General features: G+C 40.4%; 2 protein-coding genes across 3 annotated transcripts; both read left to right on the plus strand.

Moving 5' to 3' along the window:
- The first annotated feature begins 655 nt into the window (after positions 1 to 655).
- twsg1a (twisted gastrulation BMP signaling modulator 1a) lies at positions 656 to 16,637 on the plus strand. Its single transcript, XM_053330025.1, has 5 exons — positions 656 to 745; positions 1,674 to 1,835; positions 10,711 to 10,810; positions 14,066 to 14,326; positions 16,123 to 16,637. The coding sequence occupies exons 2-5, from the start codon at positions 1,710 to 1,712 to the stop codon at positions 16,302 to 16,304; spliced, it is 669 nt and encodes a 222-aa protein (XP_053186000.1). The 5' UTR covers positions 656 to 745; positions 1,674 to 1,709; the 3' UTR covers positions 16,305 to 16,637.
- Positions 16,638 to 17,493: 856 nt separating this feature from the next.
- ralbp1 (ralA binding protein 1) lies at positions 17,494 to 27,500 on the plus strand. Of its 2 annotated transcripts, XM_053330075.1 has the most exons (11): positions 17,494 to 17,515; positions 18,637 to 18,687; positions 19,404 to 19,709; positions 21,880 to 22,311; positions 22,419 to 22,768; positions 23,351 to 23,512; positions 24,323 to 24,454; positions 24,784 to 24,894; positions 25,018 to 25,139; positions 25,229 to 25,349; positions 25,569 to 27,500. In XM_053330075.1, the coding sequence occupies exons 3-11, from the start codon at positions 19,460 to 19,462 to the stop codon at positions 25,866 to 25,868; spliced, it is 1,980 nt and encodes a 659-aa protein (XP_053186050.1). In that variant the 5' UTR covers positions 17,494 to 17,515; positions 18,637 to 18,687; positions 19,404 to 19,459; the 3' UTR covers positions 25,869 to 27,500. The 2 variants fall into 2 exon arrangements, with proteins under 2 accessions (XP_053186050.1, XP_053186051.1); XM_053330076.1 differs by lacking the exon at positions 17,494 to 17,515 and having other exon boundaries at positions 18,684 to 18,757.
- The last annotated feature ends 116 nt before the right edge of the window (positions 27,501 to 27,616 follow it).

The raw sequence follows: 27,616 nt of genomic DNA on the forward strand, positions 1-27,616 counted from the left end.
CTGGATTGAAGGTGTGTCTGTTCCTCGCTGTCCTTCCGCCCCTGCAGGCTGGAAGTAGGGCCATCTGAATCTTTGATGAAGTTTTAACGAAAACACATGTAAACACCTGTGGAGTGAAATGCCCCATCAGATCATTTCTGTGGCGGCAGAGTCGCTACAAATGAGCTCAGGGACGCATCTCAGCGGGGAGTCTGCTCAGCTTCACAGCTTCCGAATAGCCCCTTTTCTCACCTAATGAGGCCGCTGATAAGACAGCAGACAAAGGACTCTTTAATGGAGTGGGGGGTGGCTTGAAAAGAAAAGTCTTGCTTGTGTAAAACAAGCCAAACAGAGTCCACCTGGTGAGGCTACCATTGATCACAGTTTGGCCTTAAGAGAGACTAGATTTTACGCACAAGGCTTTTACGCACAGAAGTGCGGAGGGGCGCAGTTGTAAATTGTGTTCCTCGGTGGTATTTATGGTGCAGTGAGGAGGATCATTCATGTCCGTTACCCTGAAGACACTCGGCCGGTGTGTGTGTGACCTGAGGCCCGGTGTTTTCCTCCACAGACGTTGGATAGAAAATGGAGTGTGTGCCTTTAAGGCGCCCGACTGCCTGTCGCTTTGTGCTGCGGAGAGACTGACGCCCTCTGGACACAGTGGACACTTGAGCGGCGGCAGAACACCATCCTGGAGAAGTTCAAAGAGAAAACAGCCATAGTTGCCCCTAAAAAGAAAAGAAGTGAACTTGCAAACAGCGTTGTGGTGAGTTTTAAACACTTTATATTTGTGTTATTTCGCTCTTTTTTGGGCTCGGATCGGTTGTGGCTGCGTGCGAGTGAAACGAACTTTTTTTTGGTGTTAGCGATGAGCACAAAAAAAAAAAAGGAAAAAAAGGGTTAGGGTTAGAGATGAAGAAACGCGTTCATGAGTGAGGGAGCTAATGTTCCTCACATGTTTTCTCTCCGTCATGTGAAATGGAACAATGTGCATGAAGTGACGAGGTGTAAAAGCAGAGCTGCAGGATTAGACAGCGTGTTAATGCGCGACACTTGAGGGGGGAAAAAAGAAAGTGAGGCTGATGTTGCCAGATGTGTGTATTGTTGCTCCGCAGTAAAGTAAGCAGCGCTGGCATTGAATGAAATGTGACGCAGGCCTTTAAGAAATGTGATGTTTGGATGTCAGAGCTTATGAGGTGACTTCTTACTATGCTTTAAACACATTTGAATCCACTTTTAGCTGCAGTTTTTTCGACTTAGTGTCTGATTTCTGGCCTTTTTAGCTCCCACTGACTGTAATTGACATCTTGCTCTTTTCATGAAGCACACATGTAAAAACCCATGATTGAGTATTGATTCTGAAATCTACTCAAGTTTAAAAGGTAGATGCATGCAAACCAGATGAATTTATCACTTTGAGATCTTGACTGGGCAATCCTCTCCTGTTTTACATATTCAAATCCAAATGCATCCTGTTTTGCATAATGAAAGCTGAATATGTAAAACAACTAAACACATTATTATTGTCATCCTGCACCACCTGTTTCTGCCCCCCCTTTTTTTATCTTTCGCTCCTCCACTTTTCCCCTCTTGTGGAATTCCACATGATGATGAGGTTTTTGTTTATTTGTCTTTCGCCGTCCAAACCCTCGGTCTCAGTCTGAGGTCCTGTCCCCTGTCTCGTGTTGATGTAGGTGTTCCCGTGCGTGCCGTGCTGGTGAGCCGTCAGGATGAGGCCCGGTCAGCTGATCCTCCTCCTCTCCGCCGCTCTCCTCTTCCTCCTGTCAGGATTGTCTCTGACCTCCGGCTGCAACAAAGCTCTCTGCGCAAGCGACGTCAGCAAGTGTCTCATTCAGGTAAAAACAGTCGTGTGTGTGTGTGTGGAGGTTTATCACACATCATACTGAGCCCACTTTCTCTAAGAGCGCTGCTTGATGAATGTTGGATTTTGACCACAATTGTACCACGAACAGCCCTCTCTCTTTCCTGATGTGGCTTGGCTGCACTGATTTTCTGACTCACAAACCCACCATCATCTTTTAATCTGTGAAGCAGAATGAGCCCACATTTTCAACAAATCCCATTTGTAGTCATTTATTTGTAACTTGTAGAATACAAAGTGTCAATTAAGGGTGTCACACAGCTTTTAAACGACATGAATATGTGGCGTGCATCTACAGAAATTCCATATTGTTGTTTTAATGAAATCTTTACAGACTTGAGTTCAGCTCGTTGAGGTCGCCCTGTGGCTTTCTGTAGATTTAAAGCGGGTAATTCCTCTTGCGAGTACGACCAAGTTCAAGCTGTTCATCCTACAGTGTTATAGCTGTCTCGTGTAAACAGACCGTTGTTTGTCTCGACGAGTACACGAGTGAATGTCTGTGCGAAAGCCAAAGATGGGGTCAAGTTGAGAGCAGAGGCAGAGCAGTCAAAATCTTGTTTTTTGGTACTTTTTTGTAGGTTTGCATTAAAACTGGCAGGACTCAGGAGCAGGAGGAGCATTCTTTGGCAGAAAAAGTGCATGCCAGTTTTGTACTAATGGTTAAAAAAAGAAAAAAATCAGCAGTAGCCAAAGTAAAGTTAGAAATCTGCCCGAGTCCAGAACAAGATGGAGATCTGGACCCGAGAACAAAGATGGAATCTGTTGTGAAGAATGCAGATACATTCCTTCGATAAGCCAAAAGAAGGCTGCACGGACAGAGATGTGAATCCATGTAGCCGTCCTCTCTCTCTATGCACACCTCCTCTCTTTACCTGGAACAACTGCTGCTGGTTCATTTGGAGCCACTGATCATTTATGAAGTTGCTCTGTGCTCCTTTTGACTCATTCAAGTTATCCTTCTTTGACCCTGCCTTTTTAAAAATTCTTACATCAAACCTTATGGATTTTTGTTGACTTTCTGACATCATTTTATTTCATGTCACATTTTCCCCTTAAGCCTATAACCCCGGTGCATGATGGGAAAGACGGGTGACACCTCCCTTGTTAACATACATTCTGTCATGCATTCTTGTTATTTAGTGGAAAAAAATGAAAAGAGGTGTCGGCTTGTCTTTCCACTACCTGTCAAGTTGAATTTGAGCAAATCACCCGCTCCTGTCTGTCCTCTGCCCTCCGTGTGTGTGTGTGTGTGTGTGTGTGTGTGTGTTTTTGACCTACTGTGTGTTTAGTGGGTCCTGCCTCTCCCATTAACATCTTTAAAGTACTGTATTTAACCTCTGTGGACATTTCACCTGTTTGACCTCCGTCGCTGTGAGGGTGTGTTGCTGCAGGTATGTTTTGGAGGTTGTTTAAAAGTCTCTAAATGGTTCAGATTCTTGGAGCAGGAAGTTGAGCTCCATATGCAAATGAGGAATTTGGTTTGGGAATGAGATGTGGAGAAAAGCCAGGGAGGATGTAGATGAATAGATTGTGAGATTAATAGGGTTGAAACAATTAGTCAGTTGACAGGAAATGAATCCGCAACATTTATCTGATTTGTTTCGGTTGCTTTTAATTGAATATATTTAGATTTTACACTTTGTTGGACAAAACAAGCAACTTGTGGATATTGTGATGTGTATTTTTCACTATTTTCTAATATTGTATAGCTCAAACGATTTATTGATTAGCCTAAAAATAACCAGTCCAACTAACTTGAATGGTGAAGGTAATAATGAAGGTACTTATTTTTTGGATAGAAGTCATTCCTGTCCCACTTAGACAAAGTAACCTTCCTTTGACTTTATGTCCAGTTAAAGGAAACTCAGGATGCAGCTATCATTAACAAGTCAACAGAGGACGTACAGCACACACAGTAAAAATGTTCCCGGTAAACATGGCTATCAAAGCAGGAACAACCAAAAACAAATACATACACAGCAATACATGCATACTTGTAATTTTTTATTTAAAGCAAATAAATTCTTCATCTGAAAGGGAAAAACTGAAACTCTCCCTTTTCAGAGTTGATTTTGGCCTCACAGAGTACACCTGGCCTCAGACGACATGCAACCGATGACTTTTCATTGTCTGATCATCCATTCAGTATTTTTTGTACAATTAATTGATTGATTGTCTCAGAGCTTAAAGTCACATCTTAAAATTATTATTATTATTTTGTCTGACCAACTGTATGAAACTCAAAGTTGTTAAATGATGTAAAACAGTTGAATAGCTGCAACCAGCAAATATTTAGATAGTTTTGAAGATGCCCTCCATACATGTTTTTTTAGGACCTCTTTTTGAAATACTATTTTGTGTCTAGCATGTATTTTCCACAAAAAAAAGTTGTTATGTATCAACATCCACTCATGCAAGTTACATATTGGAACATGATTGGCTCCAAATTAGTTGTGATGTCACAAATCATGCTCATAAGTACCCAATTTAAGGTGAACTTAGAAACGTTCCTCCTTCAGTGGATAGATGTGAAAACTCTGCACATGCATGATTCTGCACAGTGAAGCTCAAACTGAAAACCAAATTTTTGGGTGGAGGAAACTTTAATCAATAACTGATGATGGACTAATTGATTAATAGTTTTTCATGAGCTGTCTTGCCTGCCTGCTTTGATATTTTTCCGGCCTGCCTATTCAGCACATTTTAAGTTCTAAACCACGAGATGAACTAATCATTTTTTAGTCTATTTGAAAAATATGTGTCTGGCCTCATTACTAACAGGCTGAATTTGGTTTAAGATGCACTGAATGAAAGATTAGGATCTGAGTGTTTTTCACCAAGTTGTGGCACAAACTTATTGCTACAAAACCACCGACTTCTGCTCCTTCTGGCTTCACTTTGTTCAAAATCTAAAACTTCTGTGATCCCGCTACATTTTTTTGTGTCCGCTTTCCTTCTTCGTCTTCGCTTCCAGGTGGCTTATTTCGCCTGATGAATCATTGCTCAGGACAACAAGCTCTGTAGCTTCCGCGACCCCGCCGACACCAACTCGCTAGCTGTCAGAGGCCAGAGCGATGGTGCGTGTGCCGTGAAGGAGAAACTTTTCCGCCTCTAGCTTAGACTTACTTAGACTTATAAAACTTTTATGTCCTCCAAGAGGCAATTTTGTGGTACAGCAAAGAACATATAAACACTTTTAAAAAATGCATCAGATAAACAAAAACAATCAGAGGCCAAACTCATCCACAGGAGTCATCGTAAATATCATCACAGTCCAGGCAGGAGTTTATAGTGCAGGTCAATGACTGTACACCAGTTATTGGCTTTATTGCACTTTAAATAGCTCTCTCTGTAGAAGCTTTATGTTGCTTGTGATTAGTGGGATTTGCTGTCCAGCGTTCGCTTTTAAGCTTTGCTGCCATCTCAAGTCATTTGTCTGAATTCCCCAAAACCCCTGAGGGCAGGAGAACATGAGGAGGAGGGAGGAAGGGAGGCTAAGGTCAGGAGGAGGTGTGTGTGTGTGCGTGTGCATGTGCATGTGTGTGTCTGTAGGGGGAGGTTAGTTGAGTGAAATATACAGTTGGGAGCCTGTGAAGTGTGCAGAGATTCACAAGCCAGCTCTGTCCCGGCCGGGTTGTTTAGCAGGGTGGGGCAGCAGATTTCAAAGTTGCACACAGCAGCGGTCGCTCGGCAGGACGAGGCAGCACATGTTCACTTTCTCTCTCCGGAGTCCTTTTGTTTCGCTGCAGCTGAGTTTTGACTGATTACAGCAGGGTTTCCGCTTGAGAGCAAGGGACACCTAATGAGAGCCTGTAGACAACAAGTAATGATTATTTTCATGATCGATTTAACCTGGCTGATTTTCAAGTGTTTGTTCTGTAAAAAAATGCAAAAAATGCTCATGAAATGTTTAAACAGCCTGAGATAAAGTCTGCAAATAGTTTATTTTGTTCAAACAACAGTCCAAAACTCAGAGATTCAATGTACAGTCACATACGACAAATAAAAGCTGGAACCAGAGAATGTTTACGCATTTTTACTCGATAAATGAGTTCTGAAAAGAGTCAAAGTTATTGTAGATTAATTTCATGTTGATTTATTATTAATTTCTGCAAAAAGCTGTTTGCATTTGAGCCTTTTTGTCTACCTGTATGTTCCAACCTTTGGATGAAAATCTTGTGACTCAAGACTCAAAAATTGATATTGTTTAGTTAATGTGACCCATTTAAAACCCTGAAATGAAATCTTGGTTCAGGTGCTACCAATCAGACATATTTTCTTTTTGTATGTAGTTTGTCATATTGGAAAGTGCACTTATTCACTTTCTTGCTGAGTATTAGATGAAAAGAATGACACCACTTTCATGTCTTACATGACAATTACATGTCTGTATGCTAAATATGAAGCTACAGGCAGGAGGCTATTAGCTTAGCTTCTAGCATAAAGACTGGAAACATGGGGAAACAGCTTATTGTCAAACCCACATCCTAAAATGTCAAACTATATATATACGATTAGCACTGCAACTAACACAGTCCACAACCTAAAGATACTCAGTTTACTGTCGTGAAAAACTAAAGAAACCAGAAAATATTCAGTTGACAAGCTGGAATCAGAGAATTTGGATGGCACCGCTTTCATGTCTGTATGCTAAATATGAAGCTACAACCAGGAGACTATTAGCTTAGCTTCTAGCATAAAGACTGGAAATGTGGGGGAAACAGCTCAAACTCTCAGCAACAAAGCCCCAAACTATATCAAACTATTACTGATACTACCGCCATTATTATACATACTATTAGAGCTGGAACTAACACAGTCCACAACATAAAGATACTCCCCATAAAAATACTTGGCAATTAATTCAATTAACTCATTTACTAATTGTTGCAGCTGTACATACTAATAACACTAATAATACTAGCATGGAGCCGATGCTAGCTTAATTGTTAGCATAGCTCTCTCCAGAGCATTTAGCATCCAAGACTACAAGAAGTCACTTTGATAGAAAACTGCAGCATACAGCACATAACTACACATAATAGTCTTTACATTTCTGTTCATGTATAGATGAATAATATGAGATACTGTGTTCATTAGTGAGCTTTAGGAGTGCTTTTTGATTTTTAGGCGAGCTCCTTGCTTCAAATCTTGAAGCCGTGTCAAACTACAGCTCAGTGTTTGTAAAGCTTCTTCAATTTTCTTCTCTTTTTTTGTTTTATTTCCAATGTTTTTTGTGTGATTTATGTAATATGAGATGCATTTTTCCCCTCCTGGCAGCTGTTTAGTTTTGTATAATTTAGAGAGTCATAATTACTCATGGGATCAGATCTTGATCAGAGGTTTGGGGATTGAGAGGATGGTGATTAAGTGAACTGTGTGTGGCTTTTGCAATCCCTCACTGGTGAGTCACTGGAGAGTCTTTTATCATCGCTGAGACTGTTTACGTGTAGGAGATAGCTTCTGCAAGGATATAAAGAAAGGAGCAGAGGGGAAAAACAAAAGAAAAAGGTAGAGAAGAAGTGTGACAAGGAGTAAAATATAAAAGGTAGTAAGGAGGAGAGATTGAGCAAAGGAGGAGAAAAAAAAGAAGTGAGAAAGGGAGGGAAGGAGGGGGGAAAGTGTGTTTTTGGAAGGAGCAGCCATGTTCTGTTCTCCAGGTGTTTTCTTCTCCCCCGCTCCCTCCCTCCATTTCTCCCCCCCCCCTCCACCCCGCCTCCTCATCGTGGTGACCTTGACTTAGAGGAATGTGCTCCCTGTTCTGTGTCAGGAGAGAAAAGACGGGAGAAATAGGAGCTCTTCTGGCAGTTTCACCCACTTTTTCGATCCCACCTACACGTATCAGTCGTGTTTCCTTCATTGTCTCAGCGCGCGTCCCCCGGAGACGAGACAAGCCGTGCTGAAGCTGAGGAATGAAGCCGTTTCTTTTATGGTTCAAGTGTTCACAGAGGAGTCACGGGATCAGCAGCAGAGGAGTTTTTTATGTTTACAGAAGCTCTTGTACTAATATTACCTAGCTTCTATAAAAAAAAAATCTATAAAAAGCAACACGAGAAATTCTTTGCAAGAGGTTTTTTTTTTTTAAACTGTGTTGACAAGCTCGTGTGTGTATGAGCCATATTTCAAAAAACGAACCCAATGAACCACAGTTATATTTGCAGGTTGTGAAAAATAAGAAACATAAAGGCAAATTGTCCATTTATCCTCTCATCCTCTAAACCTACAGTTTCCATAATTATGTTGCTTGTTTTATTTACACAACTGGCTTTTTTAACATTATGTATTTAGTTTTTATATGTAATTAGGCTTATGCATTAAGATGGTTTTAAACATGTTAAAAAGTGAAGAGGAAAGTGATAAAGTGCCTTGACGTATTGAAGATTCTGAGTTTCCTTATGAAGACTTTTTACTCAGCCCTGCGTTGAAACTCTCGAAACTTGACTTAAGACTTGGACTTTCACCAAAAGACATAAAGGGGAAACACCAATCACATTTCCAGGTCTATATTTTTATTCTGGGGCTCTACTGTTTTTCATTTTTAACCGTTAAAGTTACAATAAACGATATTCAGCCTCGCTAGATGTCAAAAAACAACTATTTGCTATGTAAAGATGTAGCGGACTAATGGTCACCAGAGAATGGTGTGTGTGTGTGTGTGTGTGTGTGTGTGTGTGTGTGTGTGTGTGTGTGTGTGTGTGTGTGTGTGTGTGTGTGTGTGTGTGTGTGTGTGTGTGTGTGTGTGTGTGTGTGTGTGTGTGTGTGTGTCCCTATCTGACTTTTGCATTCATTTCCAAGATGGTGGCCTCGTCAAAAACTTAGAGTGCGGCTAAACAGTAAACTAAAATATGTTTCTGAAGACATCTGAGGATAGAAATAGTCGATACAGTAACAGAATCTTGATCCATATATGATCAGCTCTGCTTAGTTTGACAGATGATCAGAGTTTCATGAGCTATCTTTCTTTTCTTTCCATAACTTTTTTGAATAAACGATTCACACATTTGTTTTGGCCTGAGATGCTGGTGCTATAGTGCAACATCTAGCGGCTGAATGTTGTGTAATGGAGCTATAAAAAGACTCCTTATGTATCGTATACATGCAGAAGGAGTTCAGTTCTGTATTCAACAGGCTGTTTTAGCTCCTCTCTCTTTAAGGCCCCCCTCTCGACGAGCCCACGTTTAACTTATTTACATATTTGAGCCAATCTGAAATGTGTAAGTGGACCATGCCAACAACCTTAGCAACGAAGGCTACAGATCAGATAGCTGTTTATGTCAGTTTGATGGGGAAGTAGACGTAGCATTTAGAGCAATTTGAAGACGTTTTTTGGACTTTCATTGAGCAATTCTACACATTGTCCTTAAGTTTTGACCTTTGTCCTTTTGACGATGATTAACATAGACATCCAACATTATAACAGGATGTAGAACAACAGGAATTCACAAAAAGCATGTTATGTCCCCTTTTAAAGGCTAATTCCAGTCTGTCACTTTGGGTCTTATTTTTGTATAGTTGTCCATCAATCATATCAAAAACAATAATTATGTGTGCACCAAGTTAATTGCGTTGGAGATTTGGGAACATGGGAACATCACAGAGTGAGAACCACGAGGAGTCAGACGATATTAAAAACGAAAACCACAGGATTACCAAATTTGTGGAATAGAAAACAAAGGTGAATGACGCAATTATTACCATCATTGACCTGACTCACTTACCAAAGTTTTAATGTGCTATGAGAGATTAATACTGATAGTCTGTCTGTTGTTTTCCTTATTTACAACCTGTTTTATCATGAGACTGTTTGCGTTTTTGATATCACTGTTTCCAGATCTCAGCAGGTGAGTACAGTATTATCCTAACCAACGAAAGTGATCACCAGAACTATGAAAATAAACTGGGATTATGCTCTAAAAACCAGCTCTGATATGTGTTATTCAAGCACTCCTCAGCTGAGCCTCAGTCACAATGTAAAACCATTCAACAAGGAAGATGAAGAAGATTTGACGTGTCCGAACCTGCACTGTTCATGAATGGAAATACAGTGGAGGTCTATTTTATTCATTTTTTTTTCCAGTTCTGTGGACGGGGGGGGTGGTAACATACTTCCATAGATACCACACATGCCACATGCAGCGTTCAGTTGACCTGTCTTGTAATGTCTGCTTGTGTGTCCTCTAATAGTTACTGTACTGGAGACAAACCTTCTGTTGCTCTTTCTGTTTGTTTTAATGGTAACTCTCTGGTTTGTACAGTGTGTCTACATGCTTTCTGTCTGCTGTGTGATTTTTAACATGGATGCTGCGTTTATCACCAGAGCAGACCTGAATCAGCTACACTGAAAATAGTTATTTAATTTTTTGGAGTATCTGCAGCAACAACTGGTCAAATTACACCAACTAACTCAATTTTGGAGTATAAAGCACTTTTTTTCCCTCAGGTTTTGACTAGCCTTGGATGTATGAAGTGATGAATTATAATTATTTACACTGAAAATGATGTGTAATTAAATATAATTGGACAGGATTGGTAATAAATCCCAAATTTAAATCGCCACATTATACCACTGACTCAAATCTGACAAAATGTGGATGGAATTATGTGTCTGGTTTTGGTTGTTTTGGTGGTATCTCTCTCTTTTTAGCTTAAATAAGCTCAAATTTGATTTAAAATGAGACTTTCCAAAGTAGCGGGAGCTCCTCGCTTACATTTTGTAATGTTTTGGTAACAGAATGGTTGCGGTTTAGGTCCAGATGCATCCAGTTTATTCCAGTTTGGTGTCTTTCCACCCCAGTTGCTTCTGTTTTAAGTCTTTCTGTGTTGCTGATGCATGTTTTGGTGTACTGCAGGAACTGTGCCAGTGTCGTCCGTCTGATGGAAACTGCTCCTGCTGCAAAGAGTGCATGCTGTGTCTGGGGAATCTTTGGGAAGAGTGCTGCGACTGCGTGGGTGAGTGCTGGGATTCATTATCTACAACATGCTTTAAAGCTGACAGTGAGTTAGTCAGCATATTATTTCTGACATGAAAAACGTTACTGTTCAGCCCACGCTGCTGTTCAAACAGACTTACAGTGACAGGGAAGAGTCAGTGTCACGCAGCTGAGGCAGACACATAATAATAATGATTAGTGCCAGCAGGGATAACATTCAAGTTGTATTAATCTGAATTTGTTAAGGTCTTATTGTAATTTTACATGAATTTGAAACTGAAGAAGTCAATTAACTATTAAGTTTTCTTAATTCCTCATAAAGTTCAAAATTTATCACCATTTTGGAACATTGGGAGGCCAGATGGAGACTTGTTTTCTCCATCACATCTCCCACTGAAAGTATAAGCAGATGCAGACTTGAAACTTGGACTAAAATGTATGGGTATTAATACCAGTATGTGGTCCATGAGTTGGATTCAGTGATTTTCTGAGTCCACAAAGTTTTTCAGAATTGGTAATCTGAACAGACACAAGTCATATTCAGTTTTTCGATTTCACATTCATACTAATTAATGATTTCATTTACTATATGTCTATCTGCAAAACCTCCTTTTTCTACAGTTCAGGCCTCTATCATTATATAACAGCCGGTTATGATATGAAAATGAATGAATGAAGAGTATACCAAAGCTGTGATGTAGTAAGAAGGGAAACTGTTATATGCAGAAAAATAGACAAAAAAAACAAAGTATGAGAGATGAGTGTCACTAATGTAAATGTGATACTATGATGATACAGTATGGACAGAACCGCTAGATCAGTATAAACAACAAGCAAGTGTTTAATATATTCAGTGTAAAAAGAAGTAAGTCTGTGAAACTGAGTATGATCAAGAGTTAAATATAGTCTCGATACAATACATGTGACACCTTGCTTATATTTTAGTCTTGATAATCTCTCAGTCGCCTGCTCACCAAGCACACTCTCTCTCTGTGAAAACTGAGATTGTGGCTGTAATGCACTTGACAGATGAGAAGCGCATGCTTTAGAAAGGCACCGGGTTTGTTCAGAGTGTTGCTGCTCTGATACAAGATGAGTGTGAGGTGAGCAAAGCCAGATACTGAAGGTGCCTCCTGAAAAGTGACAGGGCCTCAGCGTGGAGGTTAATGCAGAGCAGAGGACCGCTGTTCATCGGCGGACAGGAAATTACAGGAATATTGTCACTGCTGAGTTGCACCTACACATATGGACAGGAAGTCTCGAGGTCTTTCAGAAGATCAAAGGACGAAGAAGCCGGAAGAGAAAGGGACACAGGGGTCAACCTGCTTAGGTGAACTTTGACTTTCCATCTTTAAACAAAGGGGCGGCAGGGGTGTAAATCCCAGGGTGATCCAGGACAACCGGATTTGCGAAACAAGAAAGAAAACATTTGGCTGGTTAACTCTGATCTTCATCTGAAACCCACTTGAAACCGGTAGGCTCTCAGATCAGCTTTGACAGACAGATATTGCTGTACGTGTTGACAATGAGGCTTTATTAAAACTCATTGATGTGGAACACAAATACAAGCATCTGACACCGAGCACTGAACTTGCTGCTGCTGCTGCTGCTGCTGCTGCACAGATGTTATGGCGATGGAGTTTTCCTCCTGGACAAACCTTTTTATATTACACCGAGGACAGCCTGTAGCTTCGAGCAAGTATATATTTCTCATTTATGTCATATATATTTCTTGTTTTTGCAGCTCTAGCCTTTTGACCACTTTAAGTAACTTTCCACTGTAAACATATATTATCTGAGCCAAACGTTTGTCTACTTTGAAGTGTATATCTGTGAGTGGTTACAGCTCCGGGTGCAGCCCAGTGGAGGAGAGGACAGTTTGTATTTTAGAGGAAGGGAGGAGAGGGAGGAAGGACTCAGAGGGAGGACCCATGTGTACGCTTTATCTAAAACAGCTGCTACAGCTCTGCTTTTAGCATTGGTTTGTAATCCAATGCCTCTGTCAAACTCCGTTGTCCATTAAATGATTTACCCATTAGCTATAATTCACTTTGACTCATTTAAGGGGTTAGAAAGATCGTATCTTAGGACGTGGGGGCTTTGTGAGTGATTACTACTGTATTCGGAAATTAAATGAAGTGTTAAAGGGACGTTAATTGAGACGATATACTCTTGACAGCAGTATGTTTTTTACAGAAGTGCTGTTGTGAGTTGAAATCATGTGTGAAACAAGGCAACTGTTCAACCTGTAAAAAAAATCTGTTTTGCATCTCTGGCTAGTACTGGTGCCTAAAGGGTCAGTTCACCCAAATGACAAAAAACACACATTTTAGAGAGTTAAATGCAGTGTTACATAGCCATGCACACATTTTTGGATTTATTCATCCAGGTTTTAAGATAAAACATCCCTCTTATTGCAGTCTCTACTCCAATGATCATTGAGGACACTAAGGTCATTACTGATATATGTGTGTGAGTTTGAAAGGGGTTAATACACTTAAGTGGAGTTTACATTCTATAATCACACACATATTATACATGATGAGTTTGTAAATGCTAATTCTGATATATTTTAGACTGAATGTCTTGTAATTTGACAGTTTTTTAGGAAAATAAATAAAAAGTTATGTATGTATGTATACTTGCTACCAGAACTACATACCTGACAATGAAGATTAACTTTGAAACTTTTGTGAACATTGAACTTACATTCACCAGGTGGACAGAAACATGGATCCAAATGAATGATAATGTTGCTCAGTAACTGCTGTGTGTGAATAAATAATGGTTTGCTTTTCCATTTCAACTTAAAAGGTGATTTATATATCATCAGTGTTGTTTCTGCTGCCCCAAGTGGCCAAAATCACAATGTAGGTAATGGCTAGTCATGTCTTTTGCTGGGTGAGTATGAACTTTGAACTCAGCATTTCAAAATTCCTGGCTACAGCTCTGACTCTAATTCAGTGGGTGAATGAAATGATTTGTAGGACCCATAACTTTCAGAAATTACATCCAGTAGCAATATTTTCTTTCCGTGCAGTCATGAATAATCCACAGAGGACACTTTTAAGAACTGTTGACTTTGAGATGTGTAACTAAGAGGGATGTTGTGGAAATTTGATTTAATTTTTAATGAGCACCAAAAACTTAATTCTAGCAGAAATCTCAGACATTAAACTCTCAAAACTGGGTTACTGAATACCACTAGAGATGATTCAGAATATATATATATGAACTAACCCTTTAATGCTGTCACCCATCTTTCCCATGTTAGGAATGTGTAACCCCAAGAACTACAGCGACTCTCCGGCCACGTCGAAGAGCACCGTGGAGGAGCTGCACCGTCCCATACCCTCGCTGTTCCGCGCCCTCACAGAAGGCGACGCGCCCATCAACATGATGGTGGTGTCCTTCCCCGTCGCCGAGGAGCTCTCCCATCATGAGAACCTGGTCTCCTTCCTGGAGTCACTCGACCCCCAGCCTCAGAACGTGTCCGTGCCCGGGAACAGCATCCACGCCAGCTACGACACTCAAGGTCACTACAGCTCACAGAAAGTTTTTGTTTCTCATATTAAACTCTAAAACTCAAATAAAAAGTGTTTAGTCCTACAGCACAGTAGAGTGAAATATTTAAGTTTTAACCAGTTTTGAACTTTACTCGAATATTTATATAATTTTATGCTACTTTCTACTTTCACTCGACCACATTTTAGAGTTTTACCACATGTTTTTACTGATCTACATTAGGGCTGCAACTTAATTCTCAATTAATCAATGAATAGTTTGGTCTATAAACTGTCAGAGAATAGTGAAATGTGTCTTGTTTTGTCCACAACCTAAAGATATTCAGTTTACTGTCACAAGAGACTAAAGAAACCAGAAAATATTCACATTTGAGAAGCTGGAATCAGAGAATTTGGACTCAAAATGATTCATCGATTATCCAAATAATTTGGAAACTAAACTGGAAACAAATCAATTTACCGACTAATTGTTTCAGCTCTAATCTCCATTTATTAACAAGTTACTTTACAGATTAGGATTTTATACAAAAGACATGATCTGCTTTTAAAATTTGCTACAGATTAAACTACGCAACAGTATTTAAGGGCAGTTTACATGTTAATGCATCAGCAATTAATAATCAGTCATTATAATATTTAATGATTGATGAGAACATTTGCTACTTTTACTTAAATAAGTGATCTCAGTACTTCTTTGGCTCCACCGCTCTCAACTATCTGTCAGTTTTAAACCAAACACAGACCGAAACTGACCGAAGTCTTAATCCAAGTAATGCAGAGTAGTTTCTTTTTTGAAAATATGACTTAACTGTAGTAAAATCGTCACTCTTGCAGGAAAGCAGCAAATCCTCAAATATGAGGATTTGCTGCTTTCCTGTGTTTTTAATTACTGAATGAATGGAATATTTTTGGTATTTGGAGAATCATTTTGAAGACGTCTTTTTATACAATAAATAATCTGAGTAGTAATCAACAGATTAATTGAGAACAGGCCTTTTTCCACAGGAGACATTTTGACTTTTCATAGTCAGAGCAGCACAGGTGTTACTAATTATATTAACAATGGCTCGTTTATATTCAAGTGTCCCAGTATGACATGACAGTGTGACAGTGAGCCAGCATGCACAATACCATACATTCATTTTATTATTCATTCTTGTAGTTTTCCTGCACTGATATGTGAAAATATGTTAGAGGAAAAAGGTCTAGAGAGATGATTGTTAGTTCAAAGCACTAATAGAGTGTCTGTATCGCATCCACGTCACTAGTAAAGTGTCTGAATACACGACAAAAAGCTTGTTTTGCTCACATACCTTGTAATTACATCGTTTTCTGCTCCTGTCAGGACTAGTCAAATTTTTCATTTGCATTTATGCACACTCACTAAGACCCATGGTAATAAAATCGGGCCCAACCCAGAGCTTAAGTAGAGTACAAAGTCTTGAACCGAGACCAGTTTGGGCTGGGTCAGGTTTTCAGGCTGCCAAAAGACCTCCAGTTTAGGGAATTGTCAAGGTTGAATGTGTTGTTCTGCTGCAGTTTTTTTATTTTCTTCTGCGGCTGTTTTGGCTCTCTACCTCTAAGCCAGCGCTATTTGCTATAAAGACGTGCACTAATATAACTGTTCCCACAGAGCTGAGCAGTTAACTCATTAAGCTCACCAAAACATATGGTCGCACTTAGCTGCAGCAAATTCATTTCGCCCCTGAAGTAAAAGTAGGAACAGTGAGGGTTAATGGTAATTATAAACCACGTTTACTGGATTTCTGACTCACATCTTCTTTGCCTATCCCTTCTTTTATTTCAGAAAACATGTGCACAGTGGTCTACTTTGACGACTGCGTGTCTATCCGCCAGTGTAAACTATACTGTGAGTCAATGGGAGGATCCAAGTACCGCTGGTTTCACAATGCTTGCTGCCAGTGCATCGGACCTGAGTGTGTGGACTACGGCAGCAAGGCCGTCAAGTGCATGAACTGTCTCTTCTGAAGTGCGGGCACATATTGGTACCAAATGTCTGGACCTTACCAGAGGACTGAGGGCAGAGGAAACTATGACTGTGATGTGTTAGCATTCCTCAGTTACCTTGTAAAATACCCCCCTTCACCCTGTTCCTACCCCTTCAAATTGTTTTTATTCTGCTGTTATGTTTCACTGTATATTTTTAGATATGTTTTCAATAGTGTTTTTTACTAGAGGTGTATATGAATAATGTATTTTTACAATTATGGTCTGCTAAATCCCAGTCTCATGCCAAATAAACTTTGGTGACATGGACTGTTTTGTCTGATTTCTAAATGAGCTTTTGATTGCAATATTTTCTTAAAGAGATATTTTAAAAAAGTGGAAAGCATGAGTGGAATAGTAAATGTTTGTGTACCCAGTTGTATGTCTACTGCTCTAATCTTAGCCTAGTGTTGCCTGAGTCAGGAAACGCATCATTTCCTGGGGAAACAAAGTTGTTATTATACCATTCTGGTCCACAGGTGTTCCAGTGCTCACTGACCGTCTCATGCAAGCCGAGGGGAAAGGGAACGTTTACTGATGCCAATCTCTCAACCGCCACACACAAATGCTCTTTGTAATGCCAGTGCATTTTCAAAAGGCAGCAGGGTGCCCTATCACTGATTCAGTTCCCAATTGGCATGCAACAGCAGTTTGCACAGACTAATGTACCAGACGCACAATGAGACCTTGTTTGTCTTTTTTATGATATTGAATCACGACCTCATTTCGCCACTGCAGCTGTGGGGTGGAGCAGACGGTGCCAACAAAGATCAGAGGGCTAATGTGCTTCATATGTCAGGATGACCACCAGTCTTAAGCATCCAACCGCAGCAGTTTTTGTAAAGCACACATGATTCACAATAGCAAGTGGTTTCCCCACTTAGTTGCTCTTCAAATCATCATTGTTTGACAGTTTCTCTCGCACAGAGGCTATAACAGCAAACATGGGGTTAAGAGGAGCCTAAACAGTATCATATGAGATGTTTCTCGGCGAAGAGAAACCTACAGAGACTAAACATTTGTGGCGAGGGGCGGAAAATGACACAGAATAGCTGCAGCTCTCTCTGTCGAGTGTCGAACTCCAATTCCCATCATGCACTCAGCACATCGCGCATGCGCAGATGGGTTTATTTAGTATACAGAGCAGACAGTCGGAAGCTGCTCTCTGAAACTGGCCGAACGGGATAAGACTTAGACGGGGTAAAGTTTCACGTCTTTTTGTGTTTAACTTGTTAAACGACAGTGCGGCTGTTGCTAAATACAGTTAATCATCTGTAGTTAACTATAAATCCCACGTTGGTTTAGTCTGAAGCAAACTGAGGCTTTACTCGTATCGGACAGGCTTGCTAATCAGCTAGCTGAACTAACGCTAGCATATGGGCCCCTCCATTCAGGGGAGAGTCTGCATCTTTTTGGTCGTTTTAAAAACATTAAAATATGCCAATTGCCCTGCTAGTGCATAGACTTAATCTTAAAAATGATGACGTGTGATGTGATTGTGTTGAATTAGGAAACAGGACAGGGCAGGAAAACAGTGTGAGGATAATCCACCCAGATTAAACATGTCAGAGATATAGGCAGCATTTGTTTAGTAGTATTTGTGTGTTCAGGGGTTCAATTAAGAGTGTTGCTGAATGTGTAGTACATATTTATATTTATGGCACAGCAGAGTATTTTCTTAACCTTGAAACAGGCAGGATTTTATTTACTTTTTATTTACTTTTATATTACTAGTTATCTTTTTTGCACCCAAGTAAACATTTCAACAAATAATTTAAAAAATATTGTGTATATTTTGGATGTTATGAGTTGTATCTCCACCATGATACGATGTCCCTATTAAGGTATTTAAAAAAAGTATACATATATGTGTGTGTGTATGTGTATTTAGCTGTTTAAGGGTTAAAGAAGCTGAGGATGTAACATATTGTCCACATGCTTTACATTTAGCTGTTTCTTTCAATAATGTCTGATATGTGCTTTTTAAAAAACTTGCTGTCAGGTTGGAAAAGCATCTTATAGTGGAGTACATTGAAGTAGTTAATGACACTGAACCTACTTTATAGCTCACATTAATGTACTTCCTTAAATGCACTTCCTACAACTACTACCTGGTGGTTCCGTTTTGAAAGATTTAACCAAAACAATGAAAATGCAGCTATACTGTGAATTCATGTGATTATAGTTGAACTCTCAGCTCAAGAATATATGAGTTTACCCTGTTAGTCTTTTAAGGTGTGTTTTGTAATTAAAATACTGGTGTGTGTGTGTGTTGTAAACTGTAGTTGTGTTTTGCTGACTGTGGACTGTGTCAGGTTTGAAGGAGGAGGAAGATGTGATTGTCCGTATAGCAGAGCCCCATCTGGTGGGTAAACATTTCTGCTACAGTTGCTCTCTTCATCCAGTCATCATCAAAAGAAAAAAAAAACAGGAAAGTGAGAAGTGCCGCAGTTTATTTGGTTGTGAATTTAATTCTGTACAAAATTGTTTAGTTTCATTTTCAGATGAATCTTTTTTGGGTTTTAAGTGTCAATTAAATGCAGCAACACTGGGAAATGTTGTCGTTAATTGTTATTTTAGGCTTTTAACATTTGCTTTAATTGGGTTACAGCTGTGTTCTTCATTGTGCTGGTCAGATGATTTCTGAATTTCGTGTTTTTTTCTAAAGTCATAATTGTGGGTTACCATTGAGATTTCCATTTGCTGATGCTTGTATTGTTGAGAGAGTGAAAATCCCAACATGAGTTTTGCAGGGAAAACCTGCAGAAAAAAGAGTTTAAGACACTATTTAGGTATAAACTGCATCAAACTTGTCTAAAGTACTGCAAATTGAATTGTGTAAAATCATCAAATGGGATAATATAGGACATTAATGTTCTAAAAATCCTTTTGTAATTAATTTCTTTTATATGGTACAAAGTAATGGAAAATAGTCTTTCTGACTTCAGTACATAATTTGTAATTATTACCAACAAAATACCCCCAAAAACCTTTTTAATATTTTGTATCCCTGAGGCACATCCTGGAGATTGTCTGATACTGGCTTGTGTTGAGTTATTATCTAATTTCTGTCTACTGCAGATGTGATGTAGAGGTGATGTGCCCGCAGCCAGAGGAGTGATAAGGGCAGAGCAGCCATGACTGAGTGCTTCCTGCCCCCCAGCAGCAGCCCTGCAGAGCAGCGCAGGGCTGAGCACCCAGGGGGCGTGGCACGCACCCCCAGCTCTGAGGAGATCAGTCCCACCAAGTTCCCTGGGTTGTATCGCACCGGCGAGCCGTCACCGCCTCACGATGGTCATCACCATGAGGCACCTGACGCTTATGTGTCGGACGATGACAAAGAACACAGCAAGAAGAAGAACAAGTTCAAGAAGAAGGAGAAAAGGAGTAAGAAATAATCCTGTAATGTTTCTGTTGAGAGAAGAGTAGCTTTTGATTGTATATACCAAAAACATTGGTGAAAGGCTTCCCAGATGCATCAGTGTCAACAAAAAATGGAAGTAGGTGAGAAGTGAGGGAATTTAATTTGCTTGATGTGCACAAACACGGGCACTTAGTGTCACAAAGAACACAAGAAGGCTTTGACTGGAGACTCTTCTTGATTGGAATGCATTTCAAGTTTGGCGCTTTTCCACAGACAGAATCAAAAGGTTTATGTTCAATATCTAAGCAATATAAAAGCAGGAAGCAATGCATAATTACATTATAACAGGAAAACATCAGAACATCATCTCCTTTATACAACTGTAGATTAAAGGCTTCGGAGAGACTGTTTACTGGCTCAGTCCTACTGTGAAATATATTTTTGTCAAATCATTCACCACTAAATGCTTGTTTCTGAAGAATTTATGACATCTTAATGCCTTAATTATATAGTAATATCACTGCTTAACACTTAATATATTTGTACAGTATGAAGTAATAGGCAGCATCTGAAGATTAAATTTTTTTTTTGCTCAAGAGCTTGAACAAAACCCATATGAGCAAAATCCCATGTGTTCACTGTCATCTTAGTATCCAACACATCAAAGCTTACATCAGCGTTTCTGTGATATCTTCAAGTGTGAGGCACACAAAGCAAATACAATGTAATGGTGGGATTTCTAAGCTCAGGCACTCAAGATGAATATCAAGTTACTCTACAAACATCTGGTCTTCTGCCTGCCTGTTGTATAAAACATCAGGGAGTTCATTCTACTCAGGTGATGCTACTCGTTCAACTTTTATTTACTGAGGGCAGAAACAGCAGGGAGGCTTCTCGAATATCTACTTCAGGCCACTAAGCTGCAGTTACAGAAACACATAGGCATAAATACAACATTAAAGATACTGAGGATCTCCTCAGTAGTAGCTACAGCCCCTTTCACTCATGTAGTCTATCCCTGAAATATTCACAGAAATCTGTACCACCCATTTCACACCTTTAACACCTATTAACATTTCAGGGAAAATGCTGGTACAACTGTTATGAATGAAAGCATTGACGTTGCAGGAACAAGCACATAAAGGGTTATAACCATCTGACAAAAGACGCTTTCACATCGAGTGAGCAAACCAATCAGGTCCACTAATGATGTATTTAAACAACAGCTTGTTACTGGTTGCTTTGCTAATGATGTTTGCAGGTGATTTGATAACTAACAAGCAATACCAGCTCTATTGTTTGCAAACAAGCTCATTTTTTTTCAAGAATATCTGGAAACTGGACAGATTCAGTAATAAGGGAGCTCCTCTCATTGCATGCTGCACAGTTGGCATCCATAAGTGTTGAATGACCGCCGTCTACTGGAGTGTTGCTTGCACCATGTGTTCCAGTATTGCCACAGCTTGTGTGAAAAAACACAAGATGGAACTGATCCTGAATGTAGCTGCATGTGTGAACAGTGAAAATCACCAGTGTTACCTGAGAGGTTATCCCAGTCATTTACTGGTAACTATGTGTGAAAGATGCTAGAGAGCTTCCCACCTCTCCACCATGTGGGCTGTTGCTGCCTGTAGTAGTGAGAAATGGTCCTGTTTTTCACTGAGTGGTTGTCAGGTCTATTGTCCATTTTGTGTGAGGATTTTTTCCATGTCTGTATTTAGCTCCTGCACCAGGGTACAGTGAGAGACAGGAAGAGATAGACAGTTTCAGGGCACACCCAGAGAGTCCAGTGAAGGTGTGTCCCAGGCAGCAGTGTGACAAACAGGGCCCTTAGCTTGGGGAAAACCCAAACAGATAATTAGAGGAGACAGAAACTGTGAGGAGGTCACTGATTGCCTTTGACACTATCTTTTAGCTGTTTGCTCTGAGGAAAAATATTGAAACTTGGCTTGTTCTGAGGAGAGGCGTAAGGTGCAGTGGGAGCTATGCTAAATCTGTGGCTGACCTCTTTTCCAAGTCCCCTTTCTCCCCCTCCTCTGCTATCTTCTCTCTCTCACACACTCACGTCTCTCTTCCTGTTTCTATTTCACTGCTATCATAGTTCTGTCGTAGGAGGAGGATAAGTGAACGGGTGTTTCTCCCTTCAGATCTAACCCTATTTGTCTCTCACTTCTCTTTCTTTACTTTCACCAGCGGAAGGCTACGCTGCCTTCCAGGAGGACAGTTCAGCCGACGAAGCAGAAAGCCCGTCCAAGATGAAGCGCTCCAAGGGAATCCATGTGTTCAAGAAGCCAAGCTTCTCCAAGAAGAAGGAGAAGGACTTCAAGGTGAAGGAGAAGGGCCCCAAGGAGGACAAGGCCAAGGATAAGAAATCCAAAGACCTGACGGCTGCAGACGTGGTCAAACAATGGAAGGAGAAGAAGAAGAAGAAGAAGCCAACAACAGAGGCAGAGCCGGTCCCAGTGGAGACCCCTACCTTCAGACCCATCTTTGGAGCTCCCCTGGCTGAAGCTATCAAGAGGACAGCTCTGTATGATAACATCCAGCTGCCAGCCGTCTTCAGAGAGTGTGTGGACTACATTGAAAATTATGGCATGAAGTGTGAGGGCATCTACAGAGTCTCAGGTATTTAAACCTTGTGATGCTGTTGATTTGACATCATCTTGTGAATAAAGGTTGTTGATCTTATTATTTGTTGAGTCTGATTGATACTCACTCAACTTCTCTCTCAGGTATGAAGTCCAAGGTGGATGAACTGAAAGCAGCGTATGACCGTGAGGAGTGCCCCTGTCTGGAAGAGTATGACCCCCACACTGTCGCCAGCCTACTGAAGCAGTACTTACGTGAGCTGCCGGAGAACCTGTTAGGTCGGGATTTGGTCCAGCGCTTCGAGGACGCGTGCGGTCGGCAGGTGGAAGCCGAAAAGGTGACAGAGTTCCAGAGGCTTTTGACCGAGGTGCCATCCGACAGCCGACTTCTTCTCTCCTGGCTCGTCACACACATGGACCACGTCATCACCAGGGAGGCGGACACCAAGATGAACATTCAGAATATCTCCATCGTCCTCAACCCAACCATACAGGTCAGAGAGGAACGATAGATCAAGCTGAGTAATTGGAGATTAATCAGAAAATATAACAGAGGAAGGAAATAGGAAAGACTGTGATGTAAAGAAGTAAAAACTTTGGAGAGAACAGCAATTTTATGGCAACATCAAATAAAAATATGGGGATTAAGCGCAAGTGCACCTCCAAAGATAAGAAACCTCACCATAGCAACAAACCAACCAAGTTTTTATTGGATCAAACAGTCAGTTCATCTCTAAAACCCTGGCCTAGTTTAGTGAAGCTAATTTATTCCCATAGGGGAAATCTCTGTGGCTGCTGCACTTATTCTGAACCAACAGCAGCAGCAGCAGCAGCAGCCACAACACTGTTAAATAAACATTTCTTTCAGTTAATACAGGAGTCACGGTCAGTTTAATCAGGAAAGTAAATATGCAGGAATGTGTGTTGATGGCACATTAGTGCAGATAAATACAAACAGTTCATCTTTATGCCACAGTTTTACACACACGATTATTTTACATGCTTTAAGGCTCAAATGTTGTCGAATTATTATTTTATATCTATGTGCTTTTTGTCAAAATTACCTGTTTTTTCAGATCGGGAACCGTGTTCTTTACATATTCTTCACCCATGTGAGGGAGCTGTTTGGAGATGTAGTCCTGAAGCAAGTGGTGCGGCCACTCCGCTGGTCCAACATGGCGACAATGCCAGCGCTGCCAGAGACCCAGGAGAGCATCAAAGAAGAGATCAGACGACAGGTAGGTTCAGTCCTTCTATTACATATGAAACCATTAAGAAACGGTTGGATTGGCAAGAAAATAAAAGGTCAGATTTTCATAAATGATTCATCTTTTAAGTCATTCATTAAGCAAAAGTGATAAATATTTGTTGACTTCAGCTTATTCAATGTTAAGATTCCCACTTTTCACTCTTTTATATCATAAATGAAATATTTTTGAGTCTTCAATACTTCATTGGTTATATTGCTGTTTGTAAGTTATTTAAAACCTCTTTTCCAGTAAGCAGATCATACATTATCACTTTAAGCAGAGATTAAAGTGTTACATTGTAGACGCATAGTGATGCATCAGGAATTCAGCTAAGTAAGCTTCTTCTGTTTTTAGTACATTGTATTGTCAGCAGTGCCTCTGTTTCTCAGTGTGCAAAGAGTTTTGTCACCATATGTTCCACAAGTTCCTTAAATGTAGTTATATACCAGTGCGTGCCTCTCGCTGCAACACAGACAACAATGAATGTCTGCACAAAATTTCATGACCCAGTAGAAGTTGAGATATTTCAGTCTTGACCAAAATGGAGGAGTTGCCGACCAATATAACCATCCCTCCAGCCATAACTCTAGCGTTTAACTTGGCGCTGACATCGTTACATCAGCAACCTTGTTTACACTATTGTAGTGAAAACAAGTACTTACGAGGCTCTCGAACATCACTCTAGCAGAATGTTTTCATTTTGCCTGTTGTAAGAAATGATGCATGGAAAATAAGATGTTTGAATATGAACTGTTGTATGAATGTGCTGCTATAAACATGGACTGTGTGTTTTCTTAGGAGTTCTTGCTGAACTGCCTGCACAGAGACCTCCAAGCCGGAGTGAAGGACTTGTCCAAAGAGGAGCGACTGTGGGAAGTTCAGAGAATCCTTACTGCTCTGAAACGCAAACTGCGAGAGGCCAAACGTCAGGTAAGTTATATCTGGATATATGTTACTGTTTTTTTATTTCCTTAAAAAGGAAAAGTCACCATTTTTGGGAAGTGTGCTTATTCACTGTCTCTCAGAGTGAGATGAGATGAGTGGTACCACTTTCATATCTATTTTTTGTATGGCTCGAACGAATGACATATAATGAGTTAATAGATGAGCTTTAGAGGTGCTGTTTCACCCTGTTTCCAGTCTTTGTGCTAAGATGAGTTAACAGGCTTCTATCTAAAGCATTATATTGTATTTGGGAAAACCAAAATTGTCTGACAGTTGTGCTCTATTTCTGTAACCTTCTTCCTGTGGGGCTTTAGGATTGTGAAAGTAAGATAGCCCAGGAGATAGCGAGCCTGTCAAAGGAAGATGTTTCAAAAGAGGAAATGACTGAGAATGAGGAGGAGGTCATCAACCTCCTCTTAGCTCAGGTGAGTCATTTCCATAAACACACAAAAACACAAGTGATGACTTTAAAGTAACTTGAAATTGTGATGTCACTGTTTCCATACTAAGATGGACTTCCTGTTCCTCCGCTTCTTCTCTGTAATCAGGAAAACGAGATCCTGACGGAGCAGGAGGAGCTGATCTCTCTCGAGCAGGTGCTGCGCCGACAGATTGCAACTGAGAAGGAAGAAATCGAGAGGCTGCGGGCCGAGATCGCAGACATACAGAGGTAAGAGAAGACATTATTTTTAGTATATACTGTAATATAATGTGCATGTACAGTCTGTCCCCGCTATAACCCAGGATTGTGTTTCTCAGTCGGCAGCAGGGTCGCAGTGAGACAGAGGAATATTCATCTGACAGTGAAAGCGAGAGTGAGGATGAGGAAGAGTTGCAGATGATTTTGGAAGACCTGCAGAAGCAAAATGAGGAACTGGAGGTGAGAAAAGCGTTCAGCACACACTGGCTGTTTACTATCAGCTTCACTTTTGTGGTCATCCATTGTTATCCGAGTGTGGTGTATTATTGCGTAGTGAAGTCTGAGAGTAAAACATACTTGAGAATTCTTTTGTATATAACATTGTGAAGCTGATATTATCTCTGAATAATGTTAAGAGATGAAATTCTTACTTTCTGTCCGGTCTTTGCTGCCGCGTAGAACAAAAACACCCACCTGAATCAGGCCATCCACGAGGAGCAGGAAGCAATCTTGGAGCTCCGCGTCCAGCTTCGCCTCCTGCAGAGCCACAAACTGCAGCAGGAGCTGACCGTCCAGCCACCGGCCGAGCAGGTCCCTCCCCCGCAGCCGAGCCCAGAGGCCCGCAGCGAGGAGCAAGCCAAACGCTCCGTCACAGCAGCGGCCGCCGTTACCGATGTGGCTGCCTCGGCCAACGGAAAGGCGGTTAAAGATCCTTCAAAGCCCTCACCGAGCAAAGACAGGAGAGACGCCAACATGTGAGATGTCATCTCAGTGATGTAATTTGTTGGCTCTGTGCTGCTTGTTCGTCTCTACCGCTGGTCAGTTGTCCTCTAGTATCACTTGTTATCCACGGGAGATTTCACATTGCTGGATCGGTGGGTTCATGCGGCAGATTCTTAGATAATCCTGTTCACCAAATTTGTACAGAAATACTGCTTTTGATGTCCTGAAGTGCTCCTTTTTCAGAACAATTCAAATGCCTTGTTTCCCATTTTCCCCGCACAAAATATAAAATGTAAAAACAAATGGACAGTGGACAACTGGCTACTACGTTGAGAGACTAGGTGGGACCATATTTTCAAATCCGCAGTGCCAAGCCTGTATGAAGGAAGAGGTAGTGAAAGGGGAAATGAAGGGATTCCTAAAGCAAGCAGGGGGATGAAAGAGAGTAAAAAGAGGCACTTTGCCAGTTAATTACAGAAAGTTTATTTTTCATTGGTAAGAGCTCGAGAAAAGATAAAAAGATCAAATATAATCTCAGTCCCCGTATCTCATTATTTCCCCTTACCTTAAAGCAAATTTGACATGTTAGGATAGAGACCACTGTGCCATAACTGAAGATGCCAGACTGGACACGTTTCCCCAGAGAACCACTAATACAAAAGCTCTTTGAATAATGAAGAATTTATGATTGGTCTATAAATTATATATTTAAGTAGTATTCTGAAGAATACGAATGACTATTCAAGAAATCCATTGATTTTTAAATTACAGCTTTTTAGTAATATATGAATATATGTTTAAGTATATTGTAGATGCTTTCTTTTCTTTGAACAGCAAATGCACATAAACAAGGTGGCGTTGTACCTAGCAACTGACCAGTGGATGAAAACATGAAAGACAAACAAATACGCAACAAAAGTAGTAGTTCATCACTGCGAAATGTAGACAAACAGCTGGAGGCAAGTTTGTCACAGTCACTTTGTGAAACAACACTTTGTTCTGTAGTGCAATCAAGTTTTTTTCTGTTATCTCTGCCCCTCTTACAAAAACAAACATGGGAAATTACATATCTACAGCTTTATGACAGGATAACACACGTCTGTGGTGATGATTATTATCTCCAAAATGTCTGCAGAGACACGCAGGAGACTTATTTAGTTTTGTTGTGTATTTGATCATGTTTTTTTTTTTTTTTTTTTTTTTAACTCTTGATGTGTGGAGTTATTGCTCATGGTATCAGTTGGAAGTGAGTACACAGCTCAAGAAGTCAATCATTTCATTTCACAACTGATCCATGAATACTGCAAAGTACTGTCATTGGTCAATGATATTTAAAGCAAAGGCATGGCCTACTTACAATGTTCTGTATATTATTGTAAAATTGCAAACATACTGTATTTTCAGCTCTTATGTTCTTGTCATATGTTCTTTTTTTATCATTAATGACCTGTATGGAGTATGTTAGTGTGACTGCCCCTGCTTTGGTCACGGGCAAATTGAAGCAATCTCATCTGGACTCATGATTCAACATGTTATTAATCCTGTGACTGAAACAGATCACTGCTAGATTGGGCTCAGAAGCTTCTCATAAGGTTATTTTCATATTGTTCCGAGCTTTTGTAGCTTATTGTTGCAGACAGAATAATGCTGTGAAGAATAAAGTGTCAATCTGAACTATGTGTTTGATTTTCTGTCTCTCTGACGCAAACATACACACACAGCCTAAATTTAACCTTTTCCTCTCAGCTGTGTTTGCCTATGTAGTCCACATTTACTGCTTCCTC

This window comes from Scomber japonicus, chromosome 12 (assembly GCF_027409825.1).
Source record: "Scomber japonicus isolate fScoJap1 chromosome 12, fScoJap1.pri, whole genome shotgun sequence".
Classification (NCBI taxonomy): Eukaryota; Metazoa; Chordata; class Actinopteri; order Scombriformes; family Scombridae; genus Scomber; species Scomber japonicus.

Bases quoted from the DNA above. Each gene is read 5' to 3' on its own strand.
- twsg1a (XM_053330025.1), top strand. From the start codon at position 1,710: ATGAGGCCCGGTCAGCTGATCCTCCTCCTCTCCGCCGCTCTCCTCTTC. The intron at 1,836-10,710 runs GTAAAAACAGTC...GGTGTACTGCAG, and splicing joins TCAGCAAGTGTCTCATTCAG to GAACTGTGCCAGTGTCGTCC. The intron at 10,811-14,065 runs GTGAGTGCTGGG...TTCCCATGTTAG, and splicing joins AGAGTGCTGCGACTGCGTGG to GAATGTGTAACCCCAAGAAC.
- ralbp1 (XM_053330075.1), top strand. From the start codon at position 19,460: ATGACTGAGTGCTTCCTGCCCCCCAGCAGCAGCCCTGCAGAGCAGCGC. The intron at 19,710-21,879 runs GTAAGAAATAAT...TACTTTCACCAG, and splicing joins CAAGAAGAAGGAGAAAAGGA to CGGAAGGCTACGCTGCCTTC. The intron at 24,455-24,783 runs GTAAGTTATATC...GTGGGGCTTTAG, and splicing joins TGCGAGAGGCCAAACGTCAG to GATTGTGAAAGTAAGATAGC.